Here is a 17,072-nt window from a genome sequence, read left to right on the forward strand (position 1 = left end):
TAATGAGGAAAAAATCTGGCCATAATATACACTTTTTGAAGCTGGCTAACAGTACATGAAAATACATTGTATTATTTTCTCTACTTTTGTACATGTTTGTAATTTTTCATAATAAAAAGGAAAAAAGTTCAAGAAGAAACTTACACCAACACGTTGAGAAAAGTTTTTCTCAACTATCAACTCCACATCTGGGAAGGGAATAGCCATGCTCCTATCTTTAGTAGACACCCTTAGATGCACAATACGATTCCCATTTTGTAGGACAGGCACAACATCAGGCAGCTCCCATATCACCGCAAGGTAAATATCATCTTCTTTACCCTTTAATAGAAATCCAGTGAGTACATGAAAAATTCAGTTAACTATTTTGAGCTGTTTTAATGGCATAGAGAAAAATAGAACATACAGTGATATACTCACCACTCAGTTTTATCAGATCTTAAGCTCTAACTGTCCCTCCCTAATATAATTCCTCTTTCTTCTTTACTTTCTAGAGGTAACTAGTAACCTGAATGTGGTTTTAGTCATCAAAGGTTATACCCACATGCCATATTTAGGTTTTAGTCATATATATAGCTTCCCTGGCGACTCAGATGGTAAAGAATCCACCTGCAATGCAAGAGACCCATGGTTGATCCCTGGGTTGGGAATATCCCCTGGAGAAGGAAATGGCAACCCACTCCAGTAGATGGAGAATCCCATGGACAGAGGAGCCTGGGGGGTTACAGCCCACAGGGTCACAAAGTGTCAGACATGACCTAGTGACTAACATTTTTCGTATGTATGTTACATGATATGATGTTGCTTTCAGGCTTCTAACCTTTTTATAAAAGGTATCAAACTTTGTGGATTCTTACTCACCTTGCTTGTTTCACTTAATTTATTTTTGAGATTTATACAAGTAATTACATGGCACTCTAGTTCACTTATTTTTAACTGCTTTATAGTATTGTATGAATATACTACTATTTACTTATCCTTTCTCCTACTGGTGAGTGTTCAGGCTGTGAATTTCTCACTGCATGCTTTTATGGACAAAGGGCATATTTTCTAGTGCATGTACCTGGTGTAGAATTATTAAATTGTAAGATATGTGCATCCAATTCTTTCTTAACATTCTGTCAAAACTTGGTTTCATTTGATTCATGTCAATCTATGACAAAACCCACTGCAATGTTCTGAAGTAATTAGCCTCCAACTAATAAAAATAATTGAAAAAAAATTATTTTTGGTTATCTGATAGTTTTAAAATAGGACATTTAAAATTTTTTAAATTTATTAATTACATTAATCACATTTTCCTAATTTTGTAAGTTGAACATATTTTTCATGTATTTTTGAACCATCTGATTTTCTTATCTGTTCTTTGTCCATTTTTCTGTTGGGCTGTTTCCTTTTCTTCTGGATTTGTATTGTTTCTTTTGATAATCTGGTTCCTGATCTTATTTACCTGGGGTGCATTTGTCTTCCCACAGTCTGTGATTTGTTTTTCTACTTTGTTTTCTAAGACAGGTGTTTATTTTTAATTTGATTGTAGTGAAGATATCTTTGTGATATCCCATTTATTCAGGTTGTCTTTATGTCCTTTAAGATCCCCTCCCCCCACAAGAATCTTGTATGTTATTGCTGGATTTGTTTTAGGTACCTTGATTTTTATTTGCTATTGTCATCATTTTTTCTGTTTTCTAGTTGGTTATTGTTGGTGAGATGGTTTTAGTTTTAGAGTTTTCAATTTTTATATGGGAATAAAAGCTACTTTTTAAAGGTTATTTTGCTGGCAGAGCAGGGATCTTTGTAGGTTGAAAGGCAGTATGGTAAAATGAAGAGAATATTGGTTCTAGGCATGATGACAATGTGTTTCCAGTCTTAGTTCTAGTGAGACCTTGGACAAAGTATATATCTTTATGGGGCCTTATTTTCCTTAGTTCATAGATAAAAGTCCTATTTTTAAAACCTTTATGTTTCTAGATATAGATCTAACATCTCTGTTATCTCATATGTATGTTAATTCAAAAGTGTGAACCAATGGTACTCCTATATACTAGTTGATTCTTTAGTGTTTGCACCATCATGGAAGTAGAAGGAATCTCAGCAATATCCAAATAGTGATCAGATATTGATATACTGAGCAATAGCTTGGTTAGGGTTGTGGGCTCCCTTGATGAGATAAATTGGCTACAGTGGTTTTAATAAATTTAGCTGGTTTTAGCTGAACCATTTCAGATAGCAGCTCTCAGACTTTCTGAACTCACAGAACACTAAATTTTTTAAAATCTTTTAAAAGATTGATTTAGAGTTACTAATATTTCATTTTACCAAGAAAGGACATGGGGGGACCCTTATTCAGAGACACTCCTAGGATGAGATTTGAGCATGATGTTTCATCTGCACGGATCCTTAAATCCCCAGAGGTGTGTGTGGAGGGGGCAATGTGTACTATGGTTTATGCGGTTTTCCTTGCTTCCAAAGACATAGAGGAGTAGCTGAACAAGTGTGTAACAGCCTTTGGTACTTTTGAAATTGGGAAGAGAATGGGCAGCAGAAAGGCTTACTGATGGTGTCCCAACAGAGGACTGCTGTGGGGAATGCTGAACCCCAACCCTCAAGAGCACCATGGCTGTATATCCCCACTTTGGGACTGTCACCTCTTGCATTTTTCTAGTAGCCAAAGCCCAGTGAGAAGAAAAACTGTAGTTAAGTGGGCCTAGAATCTAGAGAGAAGAATAGACAAAACATGCAGAACAGATCCCAGAGTAGCTAGAACTTCTGGGAAGTACGATAACTTGACCAAACCTGAACAATACTTCAGTTTAGTCGCTCAGTTGTGTCCAACTCTTTGCAACCCCATGGACTGCAGCACGCCAGGCTTCCCTGTCCATCACCAACTCCCGGAGCCTACTCAAACTCATGTCCATTGTGTCGGTGATGCCATCCAGCCATCTCATCCTCTGTCGTCCCCTTCTCCTCCCACCTTCAATCTTTCCCAGCATCAGAGTCTTTTCCATTGAGTCGGTTCTTTGCATCAGGTGGCCAGAGTATTGGAGTTTCAACTTCAGCATCAGTCCTTCCAATGAATATTCAGGACTGACTTCCTTTAGGATTGATTGGTTGGCTCTCCTTGCAGTCCAAGGGACTCTCAAGAGTCTTCTTCAACACCACAGTTCAAAAGCATGGGAGTTCAAAACAGAAATAAAAACCAACACATGATCTTCATGTTTAAGAATCTGGTTGATGAGTTAAAGAAGACAGTGCCTGTCTGAGACTTGAACTAATAGCCTAGCAGTAGAGAAATATTTCAAGAGTCAGCAAAGCTAAAACAAAACAAAAACAGAGGAAAAATATAAGAAATCTGGAGGACAGATTCAGAAGACCTAATGAGTCAGACACCACTGTGCAACTGAACTGAATATGTAAATAATATGAGTTCTTGAATTAGAAAAAGAAACATGCCAAAGAGACATCTAAGAAACAAATAATAATACAACAAAAATCCCCTGAGCTGGAAGAAATACCTAGGACTTCAGATTGAGTTTCCTGTGGAACTGATGAGAAAAGATACACACATAGGCATGGACTTTAAACTCCAAGGACAAAGATAACATCTTATAAATTTGCAGAAAGATTAAGTTGCTTACAAAGGAAAAAGACAAGTTTTGGATTGCTCATTGACAGCACTGTCACTTCAAGACAGTAAAGGTACATATAGACCAAATAAAAGGTCCTGTAACTCATGAATGGAGAAGGAAACAGCAACCAACTCCAGTATTCTTGCCTGGAAAATCTATGGACAGAGGAGCCTGGCAGGCTACAGTCCATGGGGCCACAAAGAGTCAGACGAGCGATTAAGCACAAACACACAGAGGCACTAAAATTTTGGCACTAAATAGTAAGCTATTTACTTACTATATTATCATCTCTTTAATACCAGCTAGGAGATTTAGAAAATATTTTATCCACAACGTTTCATGGTTTTCAGTGACTTTCCTGAGTAGTTATCTAATATAGAATCCTGGGATTTAGAAAAATACCTACCGTATGTGGAGCACACAAAATATTTCTTGAATTGTGTTGAATTTGGTTGGAAATCAGAGGAAAGCAGTCTTCCCTGACTCCCAGATTAGACTAGGCACCACTTGCCATCATTAATTTCTATAGCACTTTGTGCAAGCATTCATAACACATGTGGATTACGAATGGTGGATCAATTACCAATGGTGGATCAACACATGGTGGATCAATATCAGTCCTTATTATTAAATTATAAGTTCCATTGTGAAATGGTAGATATCTTTCTGATTCATGGTAAACATTTGGTAAATGGTTACTGAAAAAAAATTACTGAATAAATGAAAGTATTCAAAAAATTAAGTATGTAAATCAAACCATATTTTACTTTAAATAGGCAGATAAGTGATAAGCAAATAATAAGATATCAATAATAATAAAAATAATAGGTGTTTTCAACATTATCCTTATTGTAAATTTCCCCCCTCCAACATTAATAAAATACCCTAAAATGCCCCATAGATTTACTATTCTATACCTTACAAGGGGTTTCTTATATTTCTTCATTCTGTCAATCCTTAGTGAACACCTACTCTGGGCAGAGCAAGAATACAAATATGAATGAGAGGTTTTCAGTCCTTATCAAGTTCAATCTATGGAGTTCTGGAGACATAAGATCTAAAAGCAATTTTGACATGGGAACAGCACCATGCTACATTTTGCAGTTTTTAAAAAGGAGTGTTTATAATAGCAGATTTTCTCTGTTGGGATTACACTAACTTGAAACAGAGAAATTAATACATTGTCACATATGAGAGTATATTACTAAGAAGTTCCTTTCTACAGTGCCAGATTTTTAGGTAGTAAGTGAGCTTGTTTTATTTATTACTTCTTTATTTTTTAAACATTACAGCAATTAAAGATTCCAAGGGATAAGAGGGTGGAGATGAGTTTGGTTTTATTTCATCTCTCTAGAAATTGAGTAGATTTGTAGACCAAGCTCTGATGAAAGTAAAATTGTCAACATGAATGACTGCATGAGCTGGGGCAAGGGGTCTGCACGTGTGTGTCAGGACCAGGTGGTGAAAAAATGGGAAATAAAGAATAAGAGTGTTCAGTCTAAGGCCATCCATTAAAAAATGGTAAGCTATAAGAAAGACTAGTGCCATCTCTAGTCAAAACTTTATTTAGGCCCAAAGTTACAGTTTCCTAATGATCTCTTTGCTTTGTGTCATCTTTTAGGTTCTTCCTTCACAGGCTGAAAACCCACAAGTGTTTATGCCCAGTTTTCAAGGATAATGCTACCTGCAGTTTCTGTTTTCCAAAGGAATGTGGCTATGTTTAGATGATACTTAAATTATTGCTTTATTTTGTCAATTTAGCAGAAAAAAAGAAAAATCAGACTAAATGTTCATTTAGTCATGTATTGACTTGGCTATCAACTTGTTTTCACTTTGCTACAAATTACTTAATACATAATTAAATAGAATTGTGTTGATTCCTTGACTGTGTCTCAGTTATCTAAAAGAACATTAATCTTTTTCCTTTGGTCTTTATGTTATTCAAATTTTAACCAGGTTTCTCAGTGTTTCATTTTATATATTGAGGAAATTGTGTCGATCAGTAAGAATCCCACATTCTCATCATGGCAGAATTACAAAGAAAATCCTTTAAAATAAATGTATAACTATTTCTTTCCACTGAAGAACTTTTTTCTAGTAGAGTGCCATTTTGGATTGCTCAGACAGCAAAGAAAGATTAGTTGAATCAGGAAAGTTTTTCACTCCTATCTTCAAAAGGGGAAGAATAAGGGCAAAGAATCCTTAAGTTCTAGGCAGGGAAATATCCACTCAGTAGCTGGTGGGCTGCCGTCTGTGGGGTCGCACAGAGTCGGACATGACTGAAGCGACTTAGCAGCAACAGCCAGGGTAAATGATCTAGTTTTCATTTTAAGTATGAAGAAGGCTTTAGTGTGCTTAGGTGGTGAAAGACACACAGGAAAAATAAATTTAGTCTACCTCAATCCTTCCAAAACATCCCTGAACAGATTGCCATGTTAACCGTTAAGTATACAAAGCAGTTTTGACGACAAACTGAAAAAGTGACTTGAACATCCCTGAATGCATTATGGGTTCTATGGTTCAGAGAGGAATCATTGCTCCCTTTCATAAAGCCTACTGGGGAGCAGCTCTGCCAGTGAGTTATCCTTAGATGAGGATATAAACCATGTCAGAGGTGGTAGCTGTATGTAAATTTAATCTTTTTGATATCTACTCCAGAAGAATCCCAGCTAATCCCTTCAGCAAACATTGGATGGGCAGTGTCGACCAGCTATTCTTTTTTGCTCTTTGCTTGGACATGGGCAAGGTTAATTAGGAACATCCTAGGAAGACTGATGGAGAACTACTATCCTCCACTGGCTGGCAAGGGAAGAGTTAAATGCAGATTATCCACGCTCAGTTGATTTTCCCAAGAAGAGCACATAGAGTACGTGGAAATGAGATTGCAAACCTGGATCATTTTGATCTTTCCGTTGCGCTCCAAGGAGAGGAGCAAGTATTGGTGTTTCTCTTGAGCTTTCAGGAAAATCAGGCGTTGCAGCCAGTGCTCTTCCTCTTTCCAGTCTTTCCCTTCTGGTAACACCTTCAACTCTTGTCCACTGCCAAAGTCCCAGATTTTAACTGTCCCTAAACACACAGAGAAGATTCGATAAGCAAAAGTCATTTCTAGAAAGAATGGTTTTTATCTCGGAGAAAATCAATATAATTGAAAGCTTTCTGCCAGAATTTATCCTAAGTTTATTCCCTATTGAGACTGACACATGAGTCTCCCTAGCCTTGCAGTGTACAAAATATATTTCTGTATGCCTTCATTGTCACAGGCTGATAAAAAATGAACAGGACCAGGCAATGTCTTGAAATCTGTGAACATATTCTTTGAAATTCTCAGACTCTCCTGTGTGAGTTTTCTGTCTTCATTGGGTCTTTTCTGCTTTTATTATCCCAATGCTTTCCAGTTTGCTAAATACTCTCCAGTATCTATCTATCTAAAATCATGCCACAGTGATTATTAACATTAAAAGGTCACTCCAATAGTGTCATTTCCGAAGGTGCTAACATATTTTAGAACTAGATCCTACTGGGTAATAAAAGGAGTAAAAGAATTCCCACAGGTAGAAAACAAAATGTTTTGAGTTGTTGGTTACATAAAAAGGAATGCAAAAAGGGTGTCAAGTTTCTTCTTACATTTGGAATCATACATTCTAATTAATTTTGTTCATGTAGGAGATCCTCGTGAAAGGGCCAGTTTAAATGATAGCATACCTATTGAATTCCTGTTTCTAGGTCATTACTCAGTGTAGAGAATTATCTTCTAACATGGATTTTTAGAGTGACCTCAGGTTGCATTTACTCACACCCCATCAACTCAGCATTATTTCATGTATATTGTTATCTGCTCACACTTTAAAAACTCTTTTACTCAAGATACTCAATCCATCAACTGGCTTACAAACAAGAATTTATCTAGTAAATATATTCCTAGAAGAAATACGGGCTTCCCTGGTGGCTCAGCTGGTAAAGAATCTGCCTGCAATGTGGGAGACCTGGGTTTGATCCCTGAGTTGGGAAGATCCCCTGGAGAGAGGAATCACTATATATGTATAGTGATACAGATGGTCATATTGTCTAAGTCATGTTGTCTCTCTCGGACTTCAGAATAAGGTAAGGTGAAAGGAGAGAAGGCCGTTTCCAACAAGTTCTATGAACTCTGCACAGCAGCAAATGATACAGCCCAGTTGGAGCATAACATCCTCTCAGGGGTGACATGACATATGCCCTTAAGCATCTTAGACTTATAAACAAGTCCAGTAGAGAATCCTAAATGTGATATGGCAAAGTTGGATGGATATTTTGTCTGGTCCCGTATTTTCAGGAAAAATATTATGAAAAGCACTAAATAGAATGTCTGTGTCAGCTGATGGGGCTTCCCTGGTGGCTCAGTGGTAAAGAATCCTCTTGTTAATGTGGGAGACATAGATTCAATCACTAGGTAGGGAAGATCCATTGAAGAAGGACATGGCAACCCACTCCAGTATTCTTGCCTGGGAAATACCATGGACAGAGGAGCCTGGAGGGCTACAGTCCATGGTTGGGATCACAAAAGAGTTGGACATGACTGAGCGACTAAACACCAGTAATAACTTTTAGCCGATGGTACTCAAAATTAGAGGAACAGAATGAGTCAGTGCAACATGGATAAGTCTCAGTCAAAATGGACTGAGATGGTATATATGAAAGACTTTGCATCTGTATAAGTAAGCATCTATATAAGGAGCATCTATATAAGTAAGGTATTGATTATGATTAACATCAATATCAGGACATTAATGCCCATTAGAGAAGAGCCCAGCACTGTTAAGTCAGGCACAGCAGTCTCACTGGCATGCTTACATATTCCAGCTCGATTCACGCTTCCCCTCTAACCCAAACAACTTGTGACAAGATCCTAGAACAAATTCTTGGGACACTAAAGCAGGGGGGCCATATTCTGGATATTAGTCTGACCATTATATGCTCCCGTGGCAAAAAGAAATCCACTTTCATTGATAGCTGCAGCAGTCAGTTCAACATTGAAGCCATGAGGGTCTAAAATCTGGTATATTTGGAGGCCAGTTTCGAGTTCCCATACCTACAAGAAAGAACAATAAAATACTTCTAAGATCTTCAGTTTTCATCAGTTTTATAATATTAAAAATAGCCTCAAAATTGGCACAGGGCATACCTAACACCTTTTCCAGCATTCTGCCATGAATGTTGGTTTAATCAAAGAAAGGTCTAAAAGATGTAGTCTAATAGTCACTGTGCTACCCCAGAGTGTTTCTGTAATATATGTAGGTGGGATGAGACAAGCCACAACTGTTCCAGGCAGCCCCTGTCTATTTAGGAAGCAGTCAGATGCTACTCTCAGCATGAAGCAAGCTTAGCAGCAGGCAAGAAATGTAACAGGAGGTCAGCGGACAAAGAAATAAAACTGAATGTATTCTCTGTTGTCATTCATTCAAATTATCTAGAGATCATGGGACAGAATCTACAGTTAACAGTGTGAAATCGGAGAGAACCTGAGGAAAGGGCTCACTGACCTTTCCAAGGAGTGTTCTGATGAAGGACATGGGCCCAGTTCTTAACAGAGAGAACAGGGGAGGAAGGGCGGGGGAGGCTGAGACTTCAGAGAAGGTTGGGTGTAATCAGAAAGCCTAGAAACATCAAAAATCATCACTGTCTCTTTAGAAATGCAGTAGAAGCATGAGACCTGCAGTCTCTATCTGAATCTTTCTCTCTTCATGGATCTGCCAACTTCAGGTGTCTATTAGACTTCCAGTAAACAAACTGAACTGGCAACACAGTTTGAACTCGAGGTATTTGGAAACAGAGGCAGCATAAACAAAGGCCCAGAGATGGGAAGGGGCACAGGTTCCTCCAGGGAACTGAAAGTCAGTTGTTGCAGCTGGAGTGAAAGAAGGAGAGTGGGAGGAGATGTAGCTGGTGTAATCACTGGTCTGGAGACCAGATAACAGAAGGCCATTGACTGAGCTGTGGCAGAGCCAAGATCTGAATAAAGTCAGGCTGGCCTAAAGCCCATGCTCTTAACCTCTGTGTTCCCCTGGGTGTAGATGAGGTCCTAAAGGGAGAATGAGGAATGAGGACCACTACAGGAAGGGGTCTCAGGGGCCACCCATTTCCTGGCCTGAAGTATGATCTGTCTCCAACCAGTCAGGTATGAAAACTCACCCAGATGTCTTCGTTTCCCCTCCCCACCTTGCAAGGAAGACACTTTCCCTTTAAGAGGTCATTATTTCATGAAGACACCCGGGTTTTAGTTTCCCTCTACTTATTCTGTAGGCATTATTAGAAATAACTGATAATTACATGAACTTAGGAGATTTTGGTTTGAGAAAATCTCCAGCAGATGAGCACAGAAGGTCAAAGGTTGAGAGGGAATTTGGAGTCTCTGAGAAATGCTTTCTCCTGCTCCCTATGTCTGCTTTTGGAGAGCATGCATGAAATAAAAGGATAAACACTTCAGGCAAACACCTCCAGCCATCACTGCTAGGTGAAGTCAGTGGTCGTAAATACAAATACAGTTAGGATGATCCAGAACTCTGGCCTCTAGGGAACACATTAATGACATGGCCTGAGGATTGCAGAGGAAAGGACATTGGTATTCACCAGACAAACCTGGGTTCGTATCCCAGCCACAATGCTTACTAGCTACATGAACTGAGGCAAGTTGCTTGATCTTTGAATCCTAATTTCCACATCTTTAAATGGAACTTCACACAGAGAACTAGTGTGAGGATTAAACAAGATTGTGGATTTAAGACACCAGGCACATACCCCGCACCTGGAGGGGTTAGAGTAAGCATCTATACATTTCTTTCCCTTCTTTTTAGCAGTCTCTTTCCTATAGCTCAGTTTAAAAATTTTTTGCACACACTAGGCTTTTTTCCTTGACATATTTCCCTTAAAATTCCAGTTTTAATCGTAAGAATAGCTTCATTTTTTAAATGAACCTGTAGCCTAACAGCAAGCAGTCTGAGCTGCATCAAAAATCTTACTTTTCATGTATTCATGAAAGCTTAAAAACAGCTCTAACATAAGGTTCCATCATATATGCCGTTACCTTTATTTAATCACTCAAAGACGCATCTATAAGAAGAGAAAATTCTATCTCTGCTTTTTTCTTCCTGAAGAGTCAATATGTACTCACCTTAATTATGGACTCAGAGCAGATGGTAAGTACTTGGTGAAAATATTTGTTGTAAAGCATGACATTGATTTCTCGTTCATGGGTGTGAGGGACCTGTTTTGTATCTTGTATCATCCTAGTTAAAGGATACATGTCCATAACACTAGATCCTTGAACAGAAATAAGAATCTCATAAATAACAAATATTAGGAGATTTGAACCATGAAGCATTTTATTCAACTAATTGTGTTTGGAAATAGCTGATCAGTGAGATTATTAATGCCTAGGAGACTGAATGAGGTAAAAATACATTCATTTATTCAAAAACATCTTTGACTAATAAAACAAATATGATTTAGCCAGAGAAAAGCATTCATTTTGGGCTTCATTAATTTTCAAGTGTAGGGCACTTGGACTTCCTTGATATCTTCTTTTCAGTGACCGCTATTCTCCTACTTTTTATAATCTAGTTTTTTCCTTCTTCAGAGTGCCTGCTACATTATCTAGTGTACAGTAATAAAGATGATGGCCACCTTTTTGCTGATGGAAAACTTCCATTTAGTGATTGAAATGTGTTAGAAAGCTGTTTCAACCAGTGAATAGTAAAGCACTCTATAAACATGATCTTGTGCTTCCTTGGTGACTCAGGGGTCAAAAAATCTACCTACAGAATGCAGGAGATGAGTGTTTGATTCCTGTGTCAGGAAGATCCCCTGGAAAAGGAAAGGCAACCCGCTTCAGTACTCTTGCCTGGGAAATCCTATAGACAGAGAAGCCTGGCCAGCTACCGTCCAGGGGGGTCACAAAAGGGTCAACCTGGCAACTAAACAGCAACAACAAAGCATGGTCTTATTAAAGGTAGTGCCTGAAAATGATTGCAAGCCAGTGCTTGCAACAATATTAAACAAGATTAATTTGCAAATTTCCATAGTGAACTAGATGGAGAGCAGGTATTTCTTAATTGCATTTTTTAAATTTATGTGTTTATTTTAATTGGAGAACAATGACAATATTGTGATGGTTTTTGCCATACATCAACATGAATCAGCCACAGATACACATGTGTCCCCCTCATCCTGAACACTCCCTCCCACCTCCCTCCCCATCCTATCCCTCTAGATTGTCACAGAGCACCTGCTTTGAGTGTCCTGCTTCATGCACTGACCTCACACTGGTTATCTATTTTACATATGGTAATGTATATGTTTCCATGCTGTTCTCTCAAATCATCCCACCCTCTCCTCCCACTGAGTCCAAAAGTCTGTTCTTTACGTCTGTGTCTTCTTTGCTGCCCTGTATGTAGGATCATCAATACCATCTTCCTAGATTCTATACATTAGTATTAATATACAGTATTTGTCTTTCTCTTTTTGACTTACTTCACTCTGTGTAATAGGCTGTAGGTTCATCCACCTCATTAGAACTGACTCAAGTGCATTCCTTTTTACAGCTGAGTAATATTTCATTGTGTACATGTACCACAACTTCCTTGTCCATTCATCAGGGCATTTGGTTTGCTTTTACAGTAATCCTATAAACTGCAAGTATGATTTAACTCTCAAAATCAACTATGTATTCTGTTTTAGTGTAATGTCTAGAAATATACATAAGGATCTCAAAGCATTCCAGTTCAAACAGAAATGAAACTTCTTCCCTAATTCATTGGTGTGGAGATTAATCTACCAAAGGCTGGCTCTTCTTTTTCTCAAGTCTCTCCATAGAAATCTCAATTGCAGCAAAATTTTCAGCAAGAGTTACTGAAAACTTTCCTAAAGTGTTTGACTTCTAAGATAAAGTCTACTCATGCGTAAAGAGAATGGAGGAGGCTCTTCTGGTAGTATTTTTCAATTCAAATACAACAGGGAAATCTGAGAGGGATGTGGTAACCAGATAATCAAACAATACATGGAGCGCCTTCATATTCTACTGACTGTAATGGATTTTATCTGAACTGACAACAAAGCTATATATGCTTATAAATAAGTGGCAATCCACTCCACGTTTGGCTAGATACACAATTTAGCAGTATAGAAACAAAGCAATACAGAGAAAGAAAGTAGATCCAGGAGTCAGAAACTTTGGTACTGAATCCCACCTGTATATCTCAACTAACGTCCTTATACTAGTCAGCTGAAATATTTAATATTTAGTTTTATCATTTATAAAATAAGATGAACAATAATTCCTACTTCAGTGGTGGTTGTGCAGATCAAATGAAATAAAGTCCATGAAAGCACTTTGTGAAGAACTAATCAAATGGTAGTTGTCTTATTAGAGTAACAAAAACAACAACGGTGGCAGTAACAACAGCATACTCTATAATGTGGTGTTGCTGTCCCTGGGGTTTATAAGATTACTATGGCTGCTTCATTTGAACAAAAGCACAAATTAAAATCTGAGAGCTAAGCTTCATGCAATTCTGATGTCACACTGATGTATGTGATTTTAGAGATTAAGCAATACACAGAGCTCTATATTGTTGTAAGAGTATTATCCGCACTACATAAAGTTAGGAAGAAATTTTGATCTTATGGTTGTCTTTTGTGTTTTTGCTTTTGCCTTGATACTTGAGGCTTTAGTTACTCTGATGATAAATGGGATGGAAATGCTGAGCCTAGTAAATCAAACATGCAAGTTGGGGCACTAAGAGAAAACTTGTTTGTAGCTGTTTTTATGTTATTCTTAGAGGAGATAGTATAGATGAGGGGTGCTTACAACTAGAGTTAATTTCTGTTTTAGAAGGTAGAAAATTATCCATCAAACATGAAGTTCTAGTTCACTTCTAATCCAGAAAACACCTAAAAGTTAAAAATAGTTCATATTCTCCACGGGCAGTCATAGCACCAATCATTCTCTGCCCTGTTAATCCCACAGGAACTCAGAGAAGGTGGTCAATAGGAAATGCAATCTGGGCTGGTGTTACAGAAGGAGGAACTATTGTTAATACTGTTCATTTCTTCTAAAGCTTCTTCTGAGGATATGCATGTGAGGAACGTTCAACCCAAATGCCTAACAGGGTCTTTTGTCTCCTTAGTAAGCATGTTTATCAGGGGCAGCAGGAAAAGGAGAAAAAAAATCTGTCAGCATCAGTGCTGGTGGTTCTGTCATTCAGAACCCTATCCTCTCTCTTCACTGGTCTTTGTCTAGAAGCAAAGGCAGGTGGGAGGGTCAACACCCTACCCACTGAGTAACTGTCTCAGCACCAGAGTGCATGGGGCCAAAGCCTCCCTGAAGAAAAGGGGCGCTGACTCAGCACGCTGGTGCAGCCGCGCTAAGATGGATCATGTTCCTGCTCCAACACTCAATGCAGAGCTGGATTTGCCCTATGTGTAGCAGCAGCTTTAACGCCACCACTTGGCATCCTCGGTTCAAGACCTCATCCACCAAGCTGTAGAAAAATAGAAAGCTATAGAAAAATAGAATTGAATTCAGTTATCTATTGTGAGGAATCACAGTTTATAAATTCCCCATCTAATTTTGTTTTTCTTCTGGTCAGTGATCAAGTGCTAGTTAAAAAAAAAGATTAAAAAAAAATCAAGATTTTATTTGTTATTAACTGGGTGCAGGCATGCTAAGTCACTTCAGTTGTGTCCAATTCTTCATGACTCTGTGGACCATAGTCCGGCAGTCTCCTCTGTCCATGGGATTCTCCAGGCAAGAATATACTGGATTTGGCTGCCATGCCCTCCTCCAGGAGATCTTCCCAACCCAGGGATAGAACCCATGTCTTTTATCTCTCCTGGACTGGAGGGTGGGTTCCTTACCACTAGTGCCACCTGGGAAGCCCCTTAATTGAGTGCACTTACCTGTAATAAGCACGCGATGACTGGAATCAAATATCATACAGTAAATCTGCATGTCTCCTGGTCCTCCCTGGCTATCGTGGAATACTTGTAATAGTGAAAGAGTCTGTATATCCCATACTCTGAAAACCTGGAGGAATAAAGAATATGGGTCACCATTTTTCTACTTTATTTTCCCTACTCAAAGCTCTTGAGGTGAACTATCTTCAGAATTTGCAATATGCTCTTATAAACTTGCAGGAAAGTATGATTTGTACGATAAGCACTCATTTGCTAAACTTTAATTTGGTTCTTGATTCAATTGTTATTCATTAATGTCAGAAGAAAATAAAAGCAGTGACTAAAAGTTTGCCAATAGTAACTACATTTTTTCTGTCCTTAAAAAAGATAGGGGAAAGACATAGAATTTATTATCCTTTAAGAATCTGGAGGAATGATAAAGGGCTAATTATGACTAACAGTTTATCTGAAGCCACATTTCTCTTTACACTGTAGATTAGAAAGTAGAGACATGGCATAGTTCAGGTGGAGGGTTTCAAACTGCTCTTTCATGACTAAGATGAGAACGTCTTACTATATGAGGTTTCTAAGAACCTTCCAGTTCCTATCCAGGAATGAAGAATTACAGAAATCAGTTTTTAGGGATGGTGTAGATATAGGAGGGACTTCCCAGGTGGTGCTAGTAGTAAAAAAAAAAAAAAACAACCAAACAAACAAAAAAACCATCTGCTAATGCAGGAGACCTAAGAGATGCAGGTTCAATCCCTGGGTCCCGACAATGCCCTGAAGGAGAAAGACTATAGGGAAATACACTATTAGTGCTCTCCTTTGAGGAAGGAAAGAGACTTAGGTTAGTTACGCAGATAGAACTTGGGATAATATAATAGAACAATGTAGTACAAATTCAGCAAAACTAGGTCAAGTTTACTTTGTCACTTGAAACAGCTAGTCTTAGTATTCTTCATTATTCTTTTTTTTCTTTTTCAGAAAGCTATGTTGTGATTAAATTTCAGGGAAGAAAGTGATTTGATCAAGGATTACACGTCTTAGCCTGCATCAGCATTAAGTAATATTTTTATGTCATAAGTCATTATTAAATACATTACCTATTGCTATATTATATAGTACTCACTAAATTGGAATAAATAAATAAATAAATAAATTTGTTGAATAAATGAGTGATAATTTTATACATATAAAGATTTGATAAGTAGTTTTGTTAACAGAGGTATTAACTTCTTACTTAAGACACTTAGAGTTAATTGAGTTCAAACTTCACTATTGTGAAGGCAGGTTGGTACTTATATGCAGGAACATAAAAATGTCAAAATCATGTGATCAGGAGCTTTTGCTCACATGTATACCCTCTACAGGTCACTATAACTCAGAACCTGTGCAACCGGGAGTCGTTACTTCCTTTGTGCTAGTAAAAATGTAAGTTTGGAGAGTAGCTACAATATTGAAACTTATCACTGTTTGCATGACAGAGTAGAGTAGTCCATTAGGACAATTTATGAAGTTAGGTTCAGAGCCTATTTATGAATTAGGTTCAGAGAGACAAGTAGGGGAAGAATCTAACAGTGAAATCAAGGAGTGTCAAAGAAGTTTATCTCTGTTTTGTTTCCAGTTCTATTGTTTTGTTTGAGATGCTTCATGGTTGGTGGTCTTTTTACTGTTTGTGTATGCGCTCTCAACTGTGGTTGGTGGAAAGAACAAAGTGCAAGTGAAAGTTGCTGTCATGTCCAACTCTTTGCAACCCCACGGATTATACAGTCCATGGAATTCTCCAGTCCAGAATACTGGAGTGGGTAGCCTTTCCCTTCTCCAGGGGATTTTCCCAACCCAAGAATCAAACCCAGGTCTCCCAAATGCAGGTGGATTCTTTACCAACTAAGCCAGAAGGGAAGCCCATGGAAAGAACAAAGGATGAAGCAAAAGAGGCTTTGGGTTTCAGTTCTAGTCCATCATTTAAATTTCTTAAGCCTCCGTATTCTTGTTTCTAGAATGGACATAATAACACCAGCACTCTCCACCTCAGTGAATCGATGCGAATGTCTTTTGAAACCTGTGATGCTTTCTGGACAGTGATTCTATTTTCTACTTCTTTTGTGTGTTTTTAAGGAAGTGGTGATTGTTGGTCTGGCAGAAAGCACAAAACCCTTCCTCATTATGTTGCATCTCTCCTCTACGTTTTTCTGCTGCCCTCTCCCCTTAGGTTGTTCTAGCTACTGTCATACCAAACTGCTTCCAGTTCCAAAAATCTCTTTTTCTCTGTTGTCTCTGCACATTCACACATACTCTTGCTATCATCTACTGTTTCCTCTCCTCACTCTTATCTATCTAGCTAACTGCTGTCTTTCTTTAAATCTGTCATAATGATTATCAGAGTTAGAGCTGACAATGTTACGTCGCAGCCTGGGTAGGAGGGGAATTTATGGGAGAATGAATACATGCATACGTATGGCTGAGTCCCTTTGTTGTCCACCTGAAACTATCACAACATTGTTAACAGGCTAC

At 38.2% G+C, this 17,072-nt stretch overlaps 1 protein-coding gene across 2 annotated transcripts in view; it reads right to left on the minus strand.

Annotated features, from left to right (window-relative positions):
* The window catches only part of WDR64 (WD repeat domain 64), a 122,186-nt gene that overhangs the window by 47,593 nt on the left and 57,521 nt on the right, over positions 1-17,072 (minus strand). For both annotated transcript variants that reach the window (XM_043923968.1, XM_043923969.1), the window contains 5 exons: positions 14,559-14,685; positions 10,774-10,922; positions 8,571-8,694; positions 6,517-6,692; positions 145-321 (listed from right to left, as the gene is read on the minus strand). In XM_043923968.1, coding sequence (XP_043779903.1) covers positions 145-321; positions 6,517-6,692; positions 8,571-8,694; positions 10,774-10,922; positions 14,559-14,685 — 753 coding nt within the window. The remainder of the gene's footprint in view (positions 1-144; positions 322-6,516; positions 6,693-8,570; positions 8,695-10,773; positions 10,923-14,558; positions 14,686-17,072) is intronic.

The sequence above is a fragment of the Cervus elaphus genome, chromosome 14 (assembly GCF_910594005.1).
Source record: "Cervus elaphus chromosome 14, mCerEla1.1, whole genome shotgun sequence".
NCBI lineage: Eukaryota > Metazoa > Chordata > Mammalia > Artiodactyla > Cervidae > Cervus > Cervus elaphus.